General features: G+C 34.2%; 2 protein-coding genes across 2 annotated transcripts; both read left to right on the forward strand.

The window, feature by feature from the left end:
• Positions 1 to 3,284: 3,284 nt before the first annotated feature.
• On the forward strand, positions 3,285 to 4,318 carry LOC117930975 (basic leucine zipper 43-like). Its single transcript, XM_034851806.1, has one exon. It carries the CDS (start codon positions 3,528 to 3,530, stop codon positions 4,122 to 4,124), a length of 597 nt encoding a protein of 198 aa, XP_034707697.1. The 5' UTR covers positions 3,285 to 3,527; the 3' UTR covers positions 4,125 to 4,318.
• A 15,866-nt stretch (positions 4,319 to 20,184) lies between these two features.
• On the forward strand, positions 20,185 to 22,539 carry LOC117931336 (probable galacturonosyltransferase 9). The gene is made up of 3 exons (XM_034852285.1): positions 20,185 to 20,538; positions 20,619 to 21,812; positions 21,930 to 22,539. The coding sequence occupies exons 1-3, from the start codon at positions 20,377 to 20,379 to the stop codon at positions 22,203 to 22,205; spliced, it is 1,632 nt and encodes a 543-aa protein (XP_034708176.1). The 5' UTR covers positions 20,185 to 20,376; the 3' UTR covers positions 22,206 to 22,539.
• Positions 22,540 to 22,822: the final 283 nt, after the last annotated feature.

Here is a 22,822-nt window from a genome sequence, read left to right on the forward strand (position 1 = left end):
TATCGGCATCAACATAGAGATACGTGAATTATTGGCAGAGACGGATAAGATATGTAGGGGTGAGCGAGCATTTTACCTTGGCTTGATCACTCATCAAATGAAAACAATCAAACCTATTAAGCCTTAGTAAAAATTTGTGGGCGAGGTAGGGCTATTAAAGTCAAATCAAAACATTCAAAGCGTCCAAATTTAGCAATTTGCAGGAGTAGAGCCGAAAGCAAAAGGAAAAATATTATGTAGAGTGATGAGGTGGCACGTTGAAGAAATGACTTCCCTATGGTAAATTATTTTCCATGGGGTAAATGAAGTAGTTTCAATTATACACGTCATCATCCTTTATGCCACGTTTGAGGTACATTGGGTAATTCCTTCTTTATTTTGGGTTTCTCCAATACTCTCAAGACACCCAACAGAAGAAGAAAGAAGAAACGTTGGTTTGCAAACTATCTAACAATTTTTTTCTTTCTTTTTTTTTTTTGAAAATTTGAAGTGAAAACAAATATGAGATGGGCATGTGAAGGCACTCAATCAAAGAATTTGCAGATAACAAGTGACAACAAATTGTAAAGCAAATTGGTCATTTGACTAAATAGTTCATTTGACCAAACAAATGCTGCTTGTAGGGCACAGGAATGGAGAGGAGAAAGTGACTTTATTACAAAGTTGCTTCTTTTTCTAAGCTAGAAAGGGTGCTGATTAAAAGAAGCAAAAGAAGAACACAATGTCAATTTTTTAATATTATTTTTTTTGTTTGATTTATTTTTAAAAGGTATTTAATATTTTCACATTCTTGAAGATGGGGATGAAATTAAGGCACCCAAACCCAAACTGGTTTGTTTTCCATCTTTCATGAAGGAAAATTAAAAAAAAAAAAAATGAAGGAAAAATAAGATGAGAAGAAGAGGGAATCTTTGGGTTGTCCCATAATAAGAGATAATACCACCAATTGCATGAGGGACAGGGTAGGCTTTGGCACGATGGCTATGACAAGGAAGGGAAAGCACCCACTGAAGAGTCCCTCTTCATGCAACAAAGTGAGAGTAGTGAGCAAACATTTGTGATATAGGCTGTCCATCCTCTAGTTTTAGTGGCTGAAGAATCCTCTTTTGCTTTTTGGGTTTGAATGAAATAGTGGTATTCCATGTTCAAAACTTTCATCTACATTTTCTGGATTTGAATCAATCCAATTCAGGATAAGTTTGAAACTTTTTTCCATGTTTTTTTTTTAACAATGCCCTGCTATTTGGGCTGTCCAATTCTTCTTTGGGGTGATTGCCCATAACCCATTAAGGGTATTGCGTATTTCAATGGGATTTCACTGCCAATATGTTTGCATGGAGAATTCAGAGGTAGGGAACTGATAAGATGAATGCAGAGAGGCCGATATTTATGAAAGAAAAGCTTACACAATTCAGACAAGGAGTTCATCTTGAAGAACAGGGAGGATTAATGTTCATCTTGTTGTAAGATGTCTGATTGGCAGGGATTCGGAAATATAGTCGTAAACGTATATGTACACTACAAAGTACAGCCGAGAAAAAGAGCAACTTTACACTCTTAATCGTCACCAACAAAGAAAAAGTGAAAAGTTGAAATGGAGCAAGGGAAGAACAAGGAGAAGACAGGACAAGACGGAGGAGTCCGAACCTGTCTAATGATATTTTTGACTATGCAGTCCACTCAAGCAGACCGCCCCAATTAGCCTGATGAAGTAGGGGGAGAGAGATAGAGAGAGGGAGAGGAGCCTTGCTTCCATAGGATTCTGGTTCTGGATCCATTAGAAACCTTTTTATTATAGTGGAAGACTGCATTTCAAAGTACATCCACTCCACCTTCCTCCCAATCCCCACCACCATACATCAACAATTTTCCACTCACTCACACACTTTGCTTGGTTTTGTGGCTATGACCAAAGCTCATCTTCATGTTTCTCAATAGGGCTGCCAAAATTTGACCCCGGCACACCATCATGCACCAAACAACACCACTCGGGTTAGCCATTTTGATCCCAGAAACGAAAGGATAGCTACTCAAATTCAACCTGACTATGTGTAAGCATGCATTTGGATTATGGAATTCATCGAAACATTATCCTTTTTTTAAGATCCCAAAGGCCCCTTTGGCCATGCAATTATCAAATAATAATGCTTTTAATCCCATTTATCCTGTCAGGGTTCATGTCTTTAGTTAAAGCATTAAACTTTAAATCCTCTTCTTTTCTCCACTCACAGAGCCACCAACTTGCACTTTCATCTTCTTTCTAAGCTCAGCATTTGTGCTGCTGAAACAAGATATAGACTATTGGCTTAAAGATTAGTGGCTGTGACAAGCAATTGGCCTTTTCTGATTAATATATACAACAGTGACACAGAGCCACTGCTTCCAATTTGGCCAACCTCTTTCTGCAGCATCAATTGAGTTGTTCACTAATAGGATGATAGAATATTATCGGTTTGTTCAATGAAGATGGATCAGTTCTTGTGTTGGATTTTAAGGTATATCAAATGATTATATCCATTTCAAGAGTAGCAATAATTCAGAGGATTTCATCAAATATTTCAGCAGATTTTCACTGTACTCCTTTTGATGACTGCCCCATTTTGCTAAATGGACAATAGACTTTTGTCTGGTAATGCCATACAAAACCAAATGGAAGTTCATCTCCACATGACATTGAAGAAAATGGCGACATGGCCTGGCAAAGGGATCACATCATACACCCAGTGCACTTTTTCCTGGTGCAGGGACTAGTAATTCTCTTCTTCTGCATAATCTTCAGTGAAAAGACGAAGACACCCCTTGGCGATCCCCACGTGGCATGTGGCAATTGCTACCTAATTTCACTAGAAGAGGAGTTTCTGGTAGATAACAATGTTTAAAACAATGAGGATCCGATCAAACAGTGTGTATTTATATTGTTTAGGCTCCAATTTAAGTGGTTGTTGAGTCATCAACTCTTTTGTATTATATTTTTCCAATTATAGAAAAGGGCTTTCCTCTTCCTCCCTGTTCCTTTACGTCACCAGCCAGTGTTGGCTCAGAGAGTGTTTTATTTTAGAGTGAAAACATGTTTGGATTGGCTTGCCTTTGGAATAGCACCCCCACTTTTAAGATTGACCTTTCTTCAATCCCCATTTCTCTATTCTGCTTTCTTTTCCCCAAACATTGCTCCATTTTACATAATTATTCTCTCTCTCTCTCTCTCTCTCTCTCTCTCTGATGTAAGGGTGTTTGATCTCAAAATGATTATCCACAGCCCCAGCTCCTTGATCCCTTGTGTACACATGCATAATGAGGATGCATACTGCATGTGCCATGGTGTTTATGCATGATCTTTGATCTCATCCCAATGATCCTCTGCCTACTGTTACTCTAATTTGCTCAAGGAGGGACCACTTCAACCTTTTCCCTTCCTATAAAAGCACCCCCCCACCTCAGGCCTTCCTCCTCTTCTCTAACCTCAGCTTTTTCTCTTCAACCTCCCCTTAAAAAACTGAGCTACTCCCTCTCTCTTACAAGTTTAAGCCATGCAGTCTAGTGAGGTCACAGGGCTCCATTATTTTGTCCCTTCCAACCCAACCCCATACCCTGCACATTTCAGCATGGCAGGGAACAACGCCCCCTCAATTCATTTTAGCGGCTTTTCTTCCAGTCCGCTATCCAATTTTCACGTTGTCTCTCCCCAAGTCCATGAGTTCAATCCTCAAATTTCCTGTTTCAGCAGTAACTCCACTTCTGATGAGGCGGATGAGCAACAGCTGAGTCTCATCAATGAGAGGAAGCAGAGGAGGATGATATCTAATAGAGAGTCTGCACGCAGATCGCGTATGCGCAAGCAGAAGCACCTTGATGAGCTCTGGTCACAGGTGGTTTGGCTCAGGAATGAGAATCACCAGCTCATAGATAAGCTAAACCACGTCTCAGAGTGCCACGACCGGGTCCTTCAAGAGAACGTTCAGCTCAAAGAAGAAGCTTCAGACCTTCGTCAAATGGTCACAGACCTGCAACTCAATAGTCCTTATCCTAATTTGAGAGACCTGGAAGATGAGCCCTCTGAAACACCTTATCTCAGAGATGAATCCTCAAACCCCTCCATCACAAGTTCCATGGAGATGATTCGTTGAGATGGAGAGGCTGCATCACTTTTTCCCCCCTTTTTCATTTTTGGTTCTGTCGGTATAAGAGTCTGCCACTACTCTTTGCCCTGCTTGGGGATATGAGATGTCTAAGTAAACTAGCAATAACATGCTTTTAGCATTTCAATCTTGTCTGAGCTTGATTCTGAGTGTCATATATTAAATAAATCTTCTACATCCAATATGTTTCTTCTTTCCCCTTTCATAAACATTGAACCAGTTCATGGACTAAAGAACCTGTTGGGGATCTCTTCATGATTGGGCCATGTTCTTCTCCTTATCATCCATTCAAACCTGGGCATGGACAATTCACCTGAACAAAAGAAAATACAGAACAAGAATCATAGTGAAACAAAATTGAAACACTACTGCTGGAAAAAGCAAGACCTCACTATATCAGTTGTACTAGATTTAACGATAGGAGTGGCATTGGATGGGGGTGAGAATTGGATATTATAGCAGGGATTGAGGGTGGTGGGGGTGACTGTGTAAGATCATTGTAGAGAACTATACCATAAGTAGAAAAACATTTGAAAAAGATATCCACTAAAAACCCCAAGTACCATTCTCAGCTTTTTACTGAAGCTGCCCTGACTATGTTCAGAGAGATTATCATTTCATTTCCTCGTTATTAGATTGGATCCTGTTGAGCCCTCTGCTTTGGCTATTGCTTCATGCAGGAAATTGCACCTTTCCTTCACAACCATGTGGAAAGATCCACTGAATTTTCATGCATCATTCTTTCTTTTTTTACCCTTTTTTCCCTTTGATTCTAACCCCTCTTTTTGTCATAACATTTCCTCCAAATTTTGATTCTGAACATTTGTTATCCTTGAGAATTGTAATTGGAATCCTAATTTTCAGTCAACTCCCATTCGAAACTTCCAGATAAGATCACTGGAAGACGAGAAAAATATTCCTAGCAATTTAACTATTTGGTTTGTTTAACACTCCTACATGTTTATGAAAAATGGAAAAGTTGAATCTGTATGAAAAAACAGAACATTAATTCCAAAATTTTGGGGTTGGCTAAGAGAATTCTTACCTGCAAGTCCTGGAAAGCTAAAACCCTCCCCGTAAAGGCTCAAGAAAGATGGTAAAAGCCTCATGAAAAACAGCAGTAGAGTGAAGAAAAAGTCCAAGATTCGGTACTGCAAGGACATGAAAAGTAAAAAAGAGTATGGAAAACAAAAACTGCAAGCAAGAAGACTGGGAATCTTGTTGGATCATTTGGTAAAGACATTCGGGCATCACTTCATGAAGTGGCACTGTGGGATGAATCTCACTCAACCAATGTGACAGGTGCAAAGGAGCAGGAAAGGATCCCACAAAGTAGCAATACATGGCAGAGCTGATGACAAAAAATTTCACAGGAATCATCCCTGTGTGATACCCAATCATCTTCCCACCACCACTTTCAATGGAATTGCACATCCATCAACATCCAGCTTTTGAATCAAGCATGGGGGCTTAACTCATAGAACCCATATAATGGGCTTGCAGATTAAATGAAGTGGATCTAGACCTAACATATGTATATATGATTTCCACAGGATCACATCCCAATCATATGTTTAGTCCTTAAGGAAAAAAAAAAAAAAAACTTGGTAAGATTTTGCGTATGAAAACAAATGCCTTGGATTATCTAAAAGGGGTTCCTAAATTTCCAGATTTCCCCACAAAGTAGGTTAAGAAATTACCCAAAGCAATTCTAGACTTGGGTACATAGGATTGAGGCTTTGTGAGTAGAGGTGTAGACCTTGAAGCTCTACAAAACTAGCTTATGGGGTATGGGACTGATTGGTAGCCAAGGCTTTTAGACAAAACTTATGGATTTAGCAGGAACTCCCAAATCTTCTTATTCCATTTCTTTATAGATAAACAGGTGATCTGTAACCCTTTGGTCTCAATATTGCATTAATGAAGCTGTTACTCTTGGAGACAGACTTTAGGCCCTTTTTCTGAGTACTGCTTCCAAGTGTTTATAGTAACAGAACATGCCATAAACAAATTCCAAATTTTTAATACAAATGTTTATTCTACCATTGCACCCACTTGACTCAGAAATTTTCATTACGAAAAGGCTTCCAAACAAGAACATCTTCACCAGCCATGCATAAACAAACCTGAATATAACAGTAAGCAATAACATTTTCTGGAATTATGTTTCTGAAAACACAATTCCCTGTAGTTTGAGTTGAATTGTTGAAAAAACATCCACCTTTCAAGCACTGGCACAGTCAAGCTTGACTCAAGCTCAAAATGAAGAAGGTCAGGATTGACTCAAGCTCAAAATGAAGAAGACTTAAAATTAAGTGGACCCTTAATTCTGCCAAAGAAAGCCCTCTAACCCAAATTATTTATGAAAGCATAAGGAGCAATTTGCCCACTTGCCATAAAAGATCTTCAAAGAAAACCTCACAAATCGAAAGTGGGGTAACATAATGAGTGATTAGAAAGTTGGAAGAAGTGCAACTCATGTGATTACTAGCCTCTATTAATCTTCACCACAATGATTCCACGTGAAGGAACTGCCAAACTTATTTCAAACCTATGCACTAACCACATCTAACACTTCTAGGACACCAAAGACCTCCTTTCCAACAAGCCCATTCACTTCCTCTCATGTCAGTCAAACTCCAGAACAGATCAGAAACACATTTTCTAATTGGTTTTCTAGAAAAATAAAGGAGGCTTTACATGGGCTAGGCAGTGTATCAGAAGAGCAAAGACAGCATATAGATTTCAGCTGCACATCATTCCTCCAATTCTATGTTGAATTTTACTATGAAAAGGAACTTCTAGAGGAGTATACCTTTCTATGTTGGATGATTTGATATCTGGAAGCTCGAGCCTTTAGCACCTGTGGAATGACTTCATTTTTTTACTGTTATGAAACTATTGAATCGTTTGAATAAGATGAATGGTGGCAAATAAATGGATGGTCCCTTAAAGATGGGAAAGAGTCCCCACAATCCCCTGCAATGATTTTAGATAAACCACAATCCAGGACATCCTTGCCCCAATACTCGAGCCAACTAACACAACCACAAAATGTTGTACTGAAAATTGTAACTGATTTCCCATAGGCATCACATGATTTATTATAAAAACAGTATCTTATTTTCCATGGATTCTCCTACAGAAAATTAACTGCAGCTCTACTTCATCTTTTCTTTTCCTCTGGATGCTTTAGCAGAGGTCACTGCAGTAGAAGCTGATGCTATGTTACGACCTGCATAATATTTAGCAGGGTCTGCATATGACTGCAGACAGTGCTCCCTGAGAGGATATTCAAGCTTAGATTAAGCTTTTAAAATTAGTAAATGAAAAACTGCCATGAAGGAAATTTTTTTATGCATTTATGCCAACCTGCTTGCCTTTATGGTTTCATCACCTATTTTTATTTTCTTGAATATATTTCCTGTAAAAATGAGACACACAAACCATGTGATACAATAGTTGAACATCGCCTTAAACGAACAAATGAAGCAGTTTAAAGCAACCATATTGATATGAATGACTTAAAAAGGAGGTCTGAAGGAAAAATCAGTCTATAAGTTCCTTTAGACCAGAGAAACCAAATGTACTTAGAGCATGTTTGGTAGTGATTTTAAAAACGTTTTTAATATTTCTAACACTTGAAAATTTTTATCATTCAAGTATTAGAAAGACTAGAAATGTTTTATAGAATCACTACCAAACAAACTCTTAGAAACATAGAATCCTGCTGCAAAACTATAGTGAAGTCGCCATCAAAGACCGAGAAATTGTATGATGAATCTGTATATATACCGAGAGACTGAAAAAAATGAATGGGAAACCCATTTTCCATAGCATTTCCAAACAGTATTGGAACTGATCAATTGCTTCATAAGCCTTTCCAATGATCAATATGTTTGCTTGTGGCTTCCGGAGAAGGAACCCATTTGGTTCATCACCCCCATTATCTATTTTACCAACTGAAGTTAAAAGTTTCAATATTTGAGAGAGACTAGAGTGAGGTTGGCAAGAAAGTGGAATAGTGGGAATGCATCAGAGATGCTTCAATTCAGTGAGGCAGTTCACAATTAGCTAATGAATGAAACAATAGTCAAGTTCAGTGGTTAGATATTTGATACAAAAGATCATGCACAATCATAGCATATGCAAAGGCTATTTGAAACAATAACAGTAAGGAAGAAAGAAAGAAAAAATTCAAATAATTTCAAATAATGTTGGTATGTATAATGCATATAAAATCTTAATGTAACAAAATTAAAGGGAAAATCATTGTGTATAAAATCTTAGTATTCTTACCTCCAAGAATATCCTTGTCGGAAAAGTACTTTCCTATTAACTTGTTCGTAAAATCATTCTCGTACTTTTTATACTTTGCAATGTTATCGCATTCACTATGACCAAAATGAAAAATGTGAGAGCATAATATTGTATATATTTTCAATGAAACCTAAGTCTACTAATATACCCCTTCATTCCAAGTGAATTATTAAACAACATAGACGAGAAATTACATAACACATATTTTATATCTATGCAACAAATTATTCTACAAAGTTGTGTAGCAAAAACAGAATTTTTATGGTAAATATATTTAGGTATGATAAGTAATGCATCATTTATATTTCAATTCCAATAATTAACAACAACCAATTGAAAATATGATGAATATCATGCTACATGTTAGGGTTGGTAAGATATGATATCATTCAATTAAAAGATTGTATAAACTCATGGCATGAAAACAAATCAATATATACCGTAAAATTCATAGTATTTTGAATAGATATGGAGTTAGACATTTTTGTTAATTAAGAATATGAACTTTAGGCATTTGATATGAAATTTTGTTAATTATTGAAATTTGATTCAATTCTTTGACATTTCATACCACAACAATGTTATTAACGATTAAATTTTACAAAATTCAATCTACTTATATGGATTACTTATAAAAATATGATCAATTTAAAATATCAAAGGAAACAACTTACACAATTATCGGCCTGGCAAGAGGAACTTTAGGAATTTTATCTTTAGCCCTATCCATTGATGTCTTCAACAATGAAATGAATATCAATTATAAAATTAAAAGTTAATATATATGGTCAAAATACATGTTAAATTTTCTATTAATCCTCCTCGCATTTGGAATAAGCTTCACGTCACTACTACCAATTACAAGCTACCAACTCGAATAATTATACTACGTGGTGTGACTTGATTAGTCATTTGATATATCCTATATTAGTCAAATACATGTTAAACCCTATATTAATTTTCCTTACACATGAAATAAACATATCACCCATCATTCAAAATCTCGCAATTTCAATTGTAGCATATTAACATTACATGATATAACTTGATAGGATATATTAATTTAATAACTTTGTTATTACTAATATTTTGCACATTGATCACACATATATTGCACATATTAAACTATTAATTTAACTTTTATGGAAAGTCTTAAGACATGTAAATCATTGAACATGAAATAAACTTAACACCACCACAACTATTCAAAAGCTAGTGCCATAAACAATTGTATTTCATAATGAATTTATCACTATTAATATATCTTTCATATGCATCACATAACTACATACTATTAATATATAGAAGATCCAAATACATGGTAATTCCTTATTAATCTTACTTGCACATGACACAAAGATAGCATCACCATTATTATTCAATAATTATTAATTAAAATCATTTTTCTGCATGTTGTGATTTGATTAGTAATATTAATTTGTTTATTATTACTAGTATTGTGTCACCATATTGAATCTATTGAATACCTTTCACATTGATCCAAAAGATTAAATAATCACATAATGAACTAACAATGTCTACTAGGTTAACATCCTCTCATAATATATATTTCACTTTTCAAACCACTAGTTCATCCACAAAACTTATTAAGGAATAAGCTAATAATGTGTAACGAATAAAAAATTTTAAGCTTGTAAAAACTTTAACTTTCCCTTTTTGGTTCAAGTGTAAAGTGGGGAAAAGAATACCTGATTCATACACTCCAACAATGCTTATTACCAATGTTGGAGTTGGATTTGAGTGTCCAAGTGGGTTGATCTGACCTGACCCAATAAATAAGAAATAGAGAGCAATTTCTAAGAGTTTTAAAACTATCCAAAAACTATGACTATGAAAATTTTAAAAAAAGAAAAATAAAAAATGTGCTCTCTTTCTAAGACGTTATCTTTTTTCCCCTATGAAAACCAAAAAAAGAAAAAAAAATTGTATTTATAGTTCAATTTCCAACTTGGAATGAGAAATTTAGTTAGTAAAACAACTAATTGAGATTCTTATTGAGAATGTAGTTCCTAAAAAAAATGAAAAAAAAATTATAAATACATTTTCTAGATGTGATTCTAGTTTTTGAACGTGTTCCAAAAAAACAAACAAACAAACAAAACTTAAAATAAAAAAAAACTAAAATAAATAAATAAGTTTTTTTGGTTGTCGTTCCAAAAAAACATAGTTCCTAAAAAATAAAAAATAAAAGTACAAGTGCCTACTTGAAGTGGATATAGGAAAAAAAAGAAATGACAAATCTGAGTCTATATTGTGGCAACATACTTTGTTACCACTGGGCTTGTTTTTATACAAACATTTCATTCAATATTTAGGGTTCAATTTTTTGTAAGCCTTTAATCCAAGTATCTTGGCTATATAATAATTTTTTTTAGACTATGATTAAGACTTAGTCTCTAATATGAATTTTTTGGGTTGTAGTCAAAATATGTAACTATTAGACAATGATATACAAATGTCTAATTTATTAAATAACAATGATAATAGGGTTTTTCAAATTAAATTTTTTGTTTGTTCAAATATTTAATTAAAATATGAGTATATATTATTCATTAGAATTAAATTAATTACAATCCTTCTTTTGTCTAGGTTTAAAATGGTACAAATGAAGACAACTAGAAAAGTACTAAGGGGAAGACCTTGGCCGAAATTAGATGTGCTTATGAACTATAAAAGGAACTCTAGCCATGCTATAAATTAACATGTGGATCATGTTGTTAATATTATTGAGATATTAGAGGTGGAATATATTATTCCACCAAACTATAAGGAGGTTTTGCAAATGTCATTAACTAAACCTGAAGTTAAAATTTTACAACGTATATGATAATTTGTTCAAAAATGGTCCAAGGATTTGACAAATAAATCTTTTGATAACTTCGTAGACCTTTTTAAGAAATATGGACAAATATGGTTTTTGAAGAATGTCATAAAACGAACAACAATACTCTCTATTCCTCTGAAATTGCAAAGTGCAAGAAATCTAAATTCAATAAAGCATTAAAATATTAGAAGATTATGGTTATTGATTTAGAATTATAGAAGACATTGTATATAATCTAGATATTGTTCCTTTTAATTTCAAGGAAGAAAATTAGTTTTTCTTCTATATATTGCATTTTAATACTTTGTACATAAAATGTAAATATTCGATATATAACACATGACATGAATATTTATTTTTTGATAAATTAGTATGTTTTTTATTTATATATCTTCAATTCTTTAATATATATTGTTAGAACATACTAGTTGTATAATATTATTTCATGGAGTGGGAGGTTTTAGTGAAAAAGAAATTTAAATAATTTCTTGCCTAAAATTAGAAATACTTACATAAATTATTTTTGATTTGTAATAATTAAAATTGTATATAGAAGCAAATTGGGAACATAGTGAATTTAAATAATTATATTGTTAGCACATACTAGTTGTATAATATTATTTCATGGAGTGGGAGGTTTTAGGTGAAAAAGAAATTTAAATAATTTCTTGCCTAAAATTAGAAATACTTACACAATTATTTCTAATTTGTAATAATTAAAATTGTATATAGAAGAAAATTGGGAACATAGTGAATTTTCATTTCTCTTGCAATTTAAGGTTATTACATATTAGAAGATAATCAAAGCAAGTATGAATATCGATATCCATAAAAGTACCAAATAATAAGATTATGGAATATCTCTATGTAGTTGAATATATCGATTGCAACTAGGAATATCATAGCAAAACTAAGCAAGGGTGAGACATTGAATAATGATAATTATGAGATTCGACATTAAAAAGTTTGGTACATTCTTGAAGAGCAATAGGGTCTTGAAATACTAAATCTTGTTATGCAAAAACCTGAACAAGGGAACTTTGCTCAATATAGAAAGGATTAGGAGGCTTATGTGGCTTGAAAGAAAAAAAAATTATTTAGCTTGCATTACGTTGTTTAGTTGTATGCAAGATGATCTCTTAATCGAGGATGAAGTATACTGGACTACTCATGAAATGTGAGGAAGCTTTAAAAAAGAAGTATGGTGGACTTTCAACTACAAAGATGAGAGAACTTGTAATGAAATTTGGAAATTATAAGATATAACCAAATCATACAATAAAACAACATTTCAGGAAGATGAAAAAAAAAATGATAAGAGAGTTTAAAACATATAGGCATGTCCTCATTAATGAGCAACAAGTTGAGATGGTCATCAAATCTTTACCAAAGAGCAACTGGGAATACATGATGGCGAATGTGACACATAATGAGAGTGTCAAGACTTTCAATGATATTATTTGTCATCTTGAATTGGAACTCAAGCGACTTGTAATTGTTAGGCCCAATGAACAAGTTTATGTAACTAAATTCAGTTTGCACAAAAATTTCAGTTTATAAGCGTAACAAAAAAATTCTTTAAGAAAAATGAGAAATCTAATGACTCTTTAAAGAAAATGAAGACTGAGGCACACAAGAAGTTTAAGCATGTCAGAATGGATAAAAGAAAGTTAAAATGTTATAACTATGACAACAAAGATCATTTTCCTCGTGAGTGCATTGAGTCAAAACAGGTATGGTCCTATTAAAATAACACCCATGTGCTTATGTTGTTAGGATTGAGCCCTAGAGAGCATGATATGATGTAACAGATAAAAATTCATTTATAAATTTATTTATTTATGTTTTTTTGGTTTCTCATTTATTATCTCATATACAATAATTGGTTATTTGAGCATACGCGCTCACATTATTTGCATTGTACATGACTTCAACTTATTAAGAGTTGCAAAAAAAATCAAAGTCATGGGTTCTGTGTAGAGTGATGAGTAGTCCATAGTCGGTTCATAGAATTAGGCAATCCATTTGAAACTGTAATGCACTACTTCCTAATTGGAGAAATGACTTGACTTAATCATCGGAATGACTTTTTTTTTATCGTGAGTGCACTAATATATGTGATGCACACTAAACAGGACCTACGGTGAATCATGACATAAGGCTATCGATTGTCATAATTCACTAAACTATTATATTGCATGGACTCTCAACTTTGAGAAGATATTGAGCCTGTGCCAAAGTCAATAGGAGGATTTGACCTATGGGTGAGACCCTAAGGTGACCACATATCTTTATGGATTAAGTTACTATTGATAGAGTTTGGTGGTAATAGGTTTTCTCAATAGAGACACCATGATATTTCATGGGTTTGAGATAGTGTGTCTTCTTTGGTGATCTAAAAGACATGTGATTTGGAAGACTATGACCATAATATTTTTTTTAGTAGAAATTTGGCATATGCTCATTGGAGTTAGAGTGTGTCAATTGATCACATAATAAGTGGGATTTCTAGCTCAAGGATTAGAGAGATAATTTTGATAGGTAATAATGCTACCTTGTTAAATTACAAACACCAATTCATTGGGAGTTTGCATGTAGTGGATAATAGATCACAAACCTAATTTCTTCTCATTATTATTTACATAGGGTATTAGAATGTAGTTGATTTTCTATAGTGAGATGTTGAGTTAACTTCAAAATTGGATTCTAGGGAAGCTAATATTTCTATGTGTTCTAGTGGTCCCCACTCTAAGTTCATATACCATGAAAACATGGTTTATGAGGGTTAGATTGACTCTAGATTCACTATTGTGCATACGAGCATTTTGTTAATTACGCAAAGTTATATAGAGGATAGTGAGCAAGGCTTTTGGATTAGGCTAATTGATTAATTATATGATCATGTGTGGTTAATTAATTAATTAAGATCCATTTCAGGCTAGATTAAATGACTTAAGCCTAAGTGGGCTCAAGTCACTTAAGCCCACTAAGGGAACCCAATAAATGTTGTCTTAGGGGTTAGGGTTTTCAAGACTTTTGCTTGTCATTTTCCACTTCCAAAAAGAGAGAAAGTGAGAGAGAGTGATCCAAGGAAACCTTCATTCCAAAGTTCACTCTTTGGCGTTTCAAGGTTGTGGTTTGAGTCATCGAATGGAAGACTTTAGGTGTACGAGACCTCTAGAATATTCAAACATCTTCTTTATCGTAAGGAATTGACTTGAAAACATCCAAATATAGGTAAAAACATCTATAACACTAATTTTCTGGTCCTTAATTATTAAAAATTGTGTATTTGCTTCCATTGTTAGGATTTTGAAGCTCTAGGATTAGTTTCATATACCTAACTTGAGCTTGGAATAGGGAATGGAGAGATCTGGGTAGCCCTGCATATGTTTCTAGTTGTGTAAAGTTAACTAAATCTATTCCTTTGTGGACTATAGACTTAGTTGCCACCAACCATATAGCTAAAGATTGAGGAGTATATGTAGAGTTTCAACAAATTTGTTTTGATATAAGATGGATTTTATGTTGAAAACAACTTCAAAGTTGCGGTCAAGGATATTAAAATGTGCAAATTGGAATTACGTATATGACATACCCTATTCCTACATGATTTTTTTTATGCTTTGGATATTCTATGAAACTTAATCTCTATGTTAATCTTTCTTAGTTTAGGTTTCAATTTGAATTTTCATGATCTAATAATGAAGTTGTATTTAGGAACAACATACTTTGGTTCTAGATTCATTTTGGATGGTTTTATGGTTCTCAACATTGGTGACTATGTGTTGTCTAAACTACTAATAATTATTATTTATTGATGACTACTTCTGGAGATACATGTGTTAATGTAATCATATGACATGCTAGACTTGTGCATATTGGACAAGAAAGAATGAATAGACTAGTTAGAGGAAATCTTCTAGGTGAATTCACTAAAATTGATATGTCAACTTGTGAATATTGGCTAACTAGTAAAACAACAAGAAAACCATTTAGAAAAGAAGGTAGGATTGAAACACCATTGCAATTAATCCATTTTGACATCTATGGTCCTATGAGTATTAAAGCAAGACATGATACCTTATACTTCATCACATTTATAGATGACTTTACTCATTACGATCATGTTTATTTGATTTCTCATAAGTTATAGACATTAGATTATTTTAGATGCTACATTAATTTAGTTGAGAATTAGTTGGATAAAAGGATTAAAACATTAAGAACAAACCAAGGTAGAGAATATTTTTTAGAACAATTTAAAGATTTATGTGATGAAAAAGGTATTAGTAAACAAATGATTATTTTAGGGACTCCATAACAAAATGGTGTTGTTGAGAGGAGGAATAAAACATTGTTGACATGGTTAGGTCAATGATGACTCAAGCAAATCTCCCATTTCATATTGGGAAAATGCACTGTCGATTGCTACTTATACTTAATGAGCACCCTCAAAGTTTGTTACATCCACTCCACATGGTTTATGTTCACAATCCTTATCATAAATTCAACATATTATTCATCGATGATGATTTGAAATTGAAGGGGAAATTCATATTATAAGTCAATATGATGATGTCGAACCTAAGTCAGTTCATGAGACTCTGATTTGTCCAATTAAGGATAAATGGAGAACAACAATGGAAGAATAATTAGACTCAATGTGAAAGAATCAAGTCTAGGAATTGGTTGATATGCCTTCAAATTGAAAAACTATTAGGAACAAATAGGTTCTTAAAATTGTAAGTAGATAAGTTGTCCATAGTCAATTCATGGATCTGGGCAATCTAGTAGAGACTGTAGTGTACTACTTTCTAATTAGAGGCTGTGAGATAAGACTATCGATTGCTATGATTCACCAAGCTACTATACTGCATGAACTTTCAATCTTGAGAGAATATTGAGTTTGTTCTGAAATCTAACCTATAGGTGAGAACCTAAAGTTGTCATATATCCTTATAGATTGAGTCACTATTGATAAAGACTAGTGACAATAGGTATTTTCAATAAATGTACCGTGATAACTCATGGGTTTGAGATACTATGTCCCCTTGGGTGATCTAAAGGACATGTGATCTAGAAGAATAGGGTTATAACATTTCCTTTAATGGAAATTTGGCATATGCTCCTTGGAAGTAGAATATGTCAATTAATTACATAATAAGTGAGATCTATAACTGAAGGATTGGATAAACAATATTAGTAGGTGATAGAACTGCTTTATTAAATTACGAGCACTAATTTATGAGAAGTCTGCATGTAGTGGATAGTAGGTCACAAACATGGGCTTTTGTCTCATTGTTATTAATATAGGGTACTAGAGTGCAGCTGATTCTTTGTAGTAAGATATTGAATTAACTTTTTGATTGGATTATGAAGGATTCAATACTAATATGAGTCTTAGTACAAGTTTTTTCTACTACTTATATTCGATTTGGGAACATCTAGATTGCAAGCATGAATTTCAAATCTCTAAATCTTTATTCTAAAATGGTTTTTGAAGCAATTATTTTATGCTACATTAGATCTAGAAATCCCTAGAAATAGATGCATGTACTCTACGAGATCGAGGGCCTAGGAACGGAGTAATCTGAAGTTCCCAATAAAAATAAAACGAAAGGTAAGTAGATCCATTGAAAATTATGAAACTTGACTAATGGTTAAAATTTATACCCAACATGAGGGTATAGACTATAAGGAAACCTTCTCTCTAGTAGTCAAGTTTGCTTTAATTCACCTCATTTTAGTTATAGTGGCTCATATAGATTTAAAGCTACACCAAATGAATGTTTAGATAGCTTTCTTTAATGAAGATTTGAACATGGATGACTAACTTGGAATGGCCATATGAGCAACCTCTATGTCATCTTCCCACATAAGCTTATGACATGAATCATGTTCCATGTTAGTATCTAACAAAAACATTCCATGTGGGAACATATACATTGGATTAAAAAAAATAAAATCAAAGAGAATAATTAGACAAACATACCCTAAAAATTCACCTCATCCAAACATCAAACCTCTTTTCTTCTCCTCCTTTTATAGTTGATAATGCTACTTCTTATTCTGCTACCAACCAATTAAAAGTTGTATCTTAAAAAGAATGGTAGGCTAACTTTGCATCTAATCTCCTCGTATTTTGTATATGTATTCACTCTCCATCTTCCGTATTCTCATTCCTTCTTAAATCTCCCTTTATTTTGCATACATATTCACTCTTCATCCTCCATCTACCCTTACTTTGATTTTCTTCTTTTTTTCTTCCCTCTATTAAAAAAATAGGAGGTGGAGGAAAGGGAGGGAGGGGTTGGAATTATATAACCATACTTGAAATAAAAAATTTTAAGCTTTTGAGAACTTTACTTTTCCCTTTTTGGTTGGAGTGTAAAGTGAGGGAAAAAATTATATGATTCATGCATTCCAACAATGTTCATTGCAAACTTCCAAAATTACCTTCTAAAGGTCAATTTGGAATGGCCACATAAGCAATCTCCATATCACTTTTCCACATAAGCTTATGACATGAAGCATGTTCCAGGTCAGAATCCAACAAAAACATTCCATGTAGGAATATATACATTGAATATAAAAAAATCAAAGAGAATAATTAGATAAACCCACTCTAGAAACTCATCTCATCCAAACATTAAACCCATTTTCTTCTCCTTCATGTTTTTCTCCATTCCACTGCTAGGCACTCAAATTTTGTATTTTAACAAAAATGGTATGTTGACTTTGCATCTCATCTCCCCCCTAATTTGTATACATATTCACTCTCCATCCTCTATATGCTATCACTTCAATTTTTTATTTTATTTTTTATTTTCCTTTCCTATATTGAAAAAAAAAGGGTGGAAAGGGAGGGAGGTATAATGTAATCATACTTTCAATAAAAATTTTAAACTTTTGAGAACTTTACTTTTCCCTTTTCAATTGGAGTGTAAGGTGGGGAAAAAATACGTGCTTATTACCAATTTTCAAAAATACCTTCAAAAGGCTAACTTAGATGGCCAATATGAAATGACCACATGAGCAACCTCCATGTCATCTTCCCATGTAAGCTTGTGACATGGAGCATGTTCCATGTCAACATCCAACAAAAACATTCCATGTAGGAACATATATATTGAATTAAATAAATGAAAAAAGATCGAGGAGAATATTAGACAAACAAACCCTAGACACTCATCTCATCCAAATCCCACTTGCATGTCCAAGAGCCAAACTTTAAGATACGTTGTTCTTACTTTAGGTACTTTCTATGTTAAGGTAAGGAGATTAATTAATCTGAAATAGTCTCTTAGTAGTAATAAGGTCATGACTTACTTTTCATAAGCTTGATTCTTATGATATTAGGATACCTTACAAATGATATATAGTCCTAAGAGCTCTACAATTTTGCTAAATAATTATCTGCCTTGAATGACAAATTATATTAAATGTATGATTGTTTTCTTTGTTATAAATATCAATTTTTTTTTAATCACTTGCTTTCTCACATTGGACCAAACCCAACTAATCCTTTGTTTTTGTATCTAGGTTACATCCTGAATATTATAATCACTTTTTATGTACTCTAATCATATCTTTCATACTTTGCTTATAATTTCCGTACGATTAGAGTCATACGCTTTTATATGTTAATGACATTCCTCGTGCCCTAGTCATACTTTTGTAACTTAATTATATTTTTTGTACTTGGTATCTTAGTGACATTTTTCATGGGCTAATCACACTATTTCTACCATTACATACCTATAACCTAGACATATTATCATAATGCTTACTCATTTATTTTATGAAATAATTAAAATATCTACTTCGAAATTTTTACACTTTTGAATAAGATTTAAATTGCAATTAATCATTAATTAATACTTTACACTATATCTATGAATATATGAAAAAAAAAGACTTTGACTTAATAAAAAATTGTATTAATGGGTTGAATTTTTGTAATAATGCAATTATAATTTGTAAACTAAAATATAATGTGATTTCCTTAAAAAAAAAAAAAAAAAAAATTGAATGACAATTTTTCAAATCCTATATTCATTAGTAGGAATCTGTCACTTGTCAAAATAATTGAAAACCTCCTATCTCCTTCCTTCCATCTCATGGTGGGACCTATTATTTTCCTAAGGTCTTTGTTATGTAGAATTTGCATTTGTCTCTCTCATGGTCCTCCTCAAAGAAACAGTTTTGGCCAAAATAGCCTTTTTATGAAAAAATGATAATAATAAATTTAATTGATTTACCAAATTTATATTCAAGATGGTTTTTTTATTACCACCTACAGTCATATTATTAATTATTATTATTATTTTTATAATTTTAGTTGAAGTCTCAATTATTAATCAGAGACTTCAGTAAAAAAATAAATGAAACCTCAATTGCTAAATGCGTTTTCATTTTTAATCTAAAACCTCAATTGATAATTAAGACTTTATTTTTGTGAGAGGAAGATGTGACACTCGTATGATCTACACGGAATATAAGTTTGAAAAAGGCTTAAACGGATTATTTTGACCTAAAATTCCAAAGAGACACTTTTAAGACACATGTTGCAGAATAATTTTAGAGTCCTTATTTTTAAATTTATAAATACAAATTTAATTTCAAATAATTAAGGTATAAAACAACAAATGATAACTCTAAAAATTATTTGATAAAAGACCACAAATGTAATTTTCACCTTTAGATCTCCTTCTATTAATAAAATCTATTTTAATATCTTTTGTGTCCAAAAATTTTAAAATTACTTATATTTAAAAAAAAATATAACATGAGAATAGGATTTGACGCGTTAGAAATTTTTCCCTAGAAAATCTTTTCTTTCCAATCATTTTCCGTGAAAGCAACCAGGGGATCACCGATTGGCGATTACCAGACACTACTCATCAATTATTTTATTCTTTGGTCCGCACACACGCATTAAGTAACGGACGGACCCGATTGTCTGAGATCCATCACACTCCCTGTACTTGTGTCTCAGCTTCTTCTTCTGCTCCTCGCTTACCAAAATCTGGAATCCAGATCGGGCGATTCGCAGTCGGTGTCGTCAATCCAATGGCGGTAGCAGCTCGAGGCGGGCGAGGATCGTTCGGCGGCGGCGGTCTACGCAATATCGTCTCGTATCGCATCTTTGCCTCCGCCCTGTTCACTATTCTCTTCATCGCCACAATCTCCGTCCTCCTCAACACCAATCCAGCTCCTCCATCTCACGACTCTGTAAGTTATTACTTTACTCTCATTCTCTCCAGATGGCATTAAAAACGGTTGCGGATTCTCACACTCTGTGGTCGGTGTAGGTGATCCCGAGCTCCGGCAACGCCTACATGCAACGGACCTTCCTTGCCCTCAAATCTGATCCGCTCAGGACCCGACTCGACCTCATCAACAAGCAGGCCAACGATCACATCACCCTCGTCAACGCCTATGCGGCCTACGCCCGCAAGCTCAAGCTCGATATCTCGCGGCAGCTCCGAATGTTCGACGATTTGGCGCGGAATTTCTCTGATCTGGCGGCACGGCCTGGACGGAGGACGGCGCCGGAGGATGAGGTGGAGGGGACGGGGGACGAGGACCTTGTGAGGCAGTTGGAGAAGGAGGTGAAGGACAGGGTGAAGATCGCGAGGCTTATGATTGCTGAGTCGAAGGAGTCGTATGATAATCAGATCAAGATTCAGAAGTTGAAAGATACTATTTTTTCTGTGAATGAGTTGCTGGTGAAGGCGAAGAAGAATGGGCAGGTTGCAAGTTTGATTGCCGCGAAGTCTATTCCGAAGAGTCTGCATTGTTTGGCGATGAGATTGGTGGAGGAGAGAATTGCGCATCCAGACAAGTATACGGAGGAAGAGGACAGTGCTGAGTTTGAGGATCCGAGTTTGTACCATTATGCTATATTTTCGAATAATGTGATTGCAGTGTCGGTGGTGGTGAATTCTGCGGTGAAGAATGCTCAGGAGCCATGGAAGCATGTTTTCCATGTGGTATCGGATCGAATGAATGTTGCCGCCATGAAGGTTTGGTTTAAGATGAGGCCGGTCGGAGGAGGAGCACGTGTGGAGGTGAAAGCAGTGGAGGATTATGCGTTTTTAAATTCTTCATATGTGCCGGTGCTTAGACAAATGGAGTCAGCGAATTATGGGGATAATGCAAAAATAAGGAACCCCAAGTACTCATTGCTGAATCACCTTCGGTTTTATTTGCCTGAGATGTACCCGAAGCTGCACCGCATTTTGTTTTTGGATGATGATGTGGTTGTTCAGAAGGACCTATCAGCCTTGTGGAGGATTGATTTGGATGGAAAGGTGAATGGGGCTGTTGAGACTTGCTTCGGCTCATTTCATCGCTATGCCCACTATTTGAACTTCTCGAATTCTGTCATTAGGGAGAAGTTCAACCCCAAGGCTTGTGCCTGGGCATATGGGATGAATATATTTGATCTTGACGCTTGGAGGCGTGAAAAATGCACGGACCAGTATCATTATTGGCAAAACTTGGTAAGATCATGTTTGCTTCTAGTTTTGGTCTTTTTTGTGTTTCCGTATTTTGTTTAGTCTTGTTGGAGTGGTTGAGTTGAGTTTGACAAATTGTCTTTTTGTGTGTCCTGTGATTAGAATGAGGATGGGACGCTATGGAAATCGGGGATGCTTCCGCCTGGCCTGATCACATTTTACTCAACAACAAAATCATTGGACAAATCTTGGCATGTACTGGGACTTGGGTACAATCCAAGTATTAGCATGGATGAGATCAACCATGCTGCAGTGATTCATTTTAATGGAAACATGAAACCTTGGCTTGATATTGCCATTAACCAATTTAAGAATCTCTGGACAAAATATGTGGACAATGATATGGAGTTTGTGCAGGTGTGCAATTTTGGGCTCTAGATGAGTACCTGTACCACCCCAACAACGATGAGGTAACAGAGAAAATGAGTTGCAGTAATTGTTCATTCCGGGTTACACATTCTTTCAAGGTTTTGGATGCCATCATTAGTTGTAATTCTCAGGGCGAAGCTCATGGTGGTATCATTGTTTTGCTTTCCATGGTAAAAAAAAACTCATAATTACTATTTTTGTTGTTTTACTAGTTTTTAAGTTGTCTATTATGAATTGTAGCCAATCAGCTTGGATGATGTATACGCAGAAATGATTTTTTTTTTGTATAAGTTTTCTCTACCAATGAATTTAGTGACCCGAATGGCAATATCTTCTGAAATTATTCACCCTTTCTTGGAGTAGGTCTCTGTTATTATTTCCCTATCTAATCATAATCCATTCCAAAAACAATGTAGTCATATAACAGGACAATTGAAAATGGGCTCTATCGATGTTTTATTTGACAAGATAGTGGCATATGCTATAAATTTTATCTCTCAAAACAAGAAATTGAAGTTTTGAATAAGGGTTATTTCACTTATCTCACCTCAAGTTTTGGCTAAATATACCTTACCCTTATTGATTTGAAATTTCATCAAATACATCCTCTATCCTTTTCATTTATT

The sequence above is a fragment of the Vitis riparia genome, chromosome 14 (assembly GCF_004353265.1).
Source record: "Vitis riparia cultivar Riparia Gloire de Montpellier isolate 1030 chromosome 14, EGFV_Vit.rip_1.0, whole genome shotgun sequence".
NCBI lineage: Eukaryota > Viridiplantae > Streptophyta > Magnoliopsida > Vitales > Vitaceae > Vitis > Vitis riparia.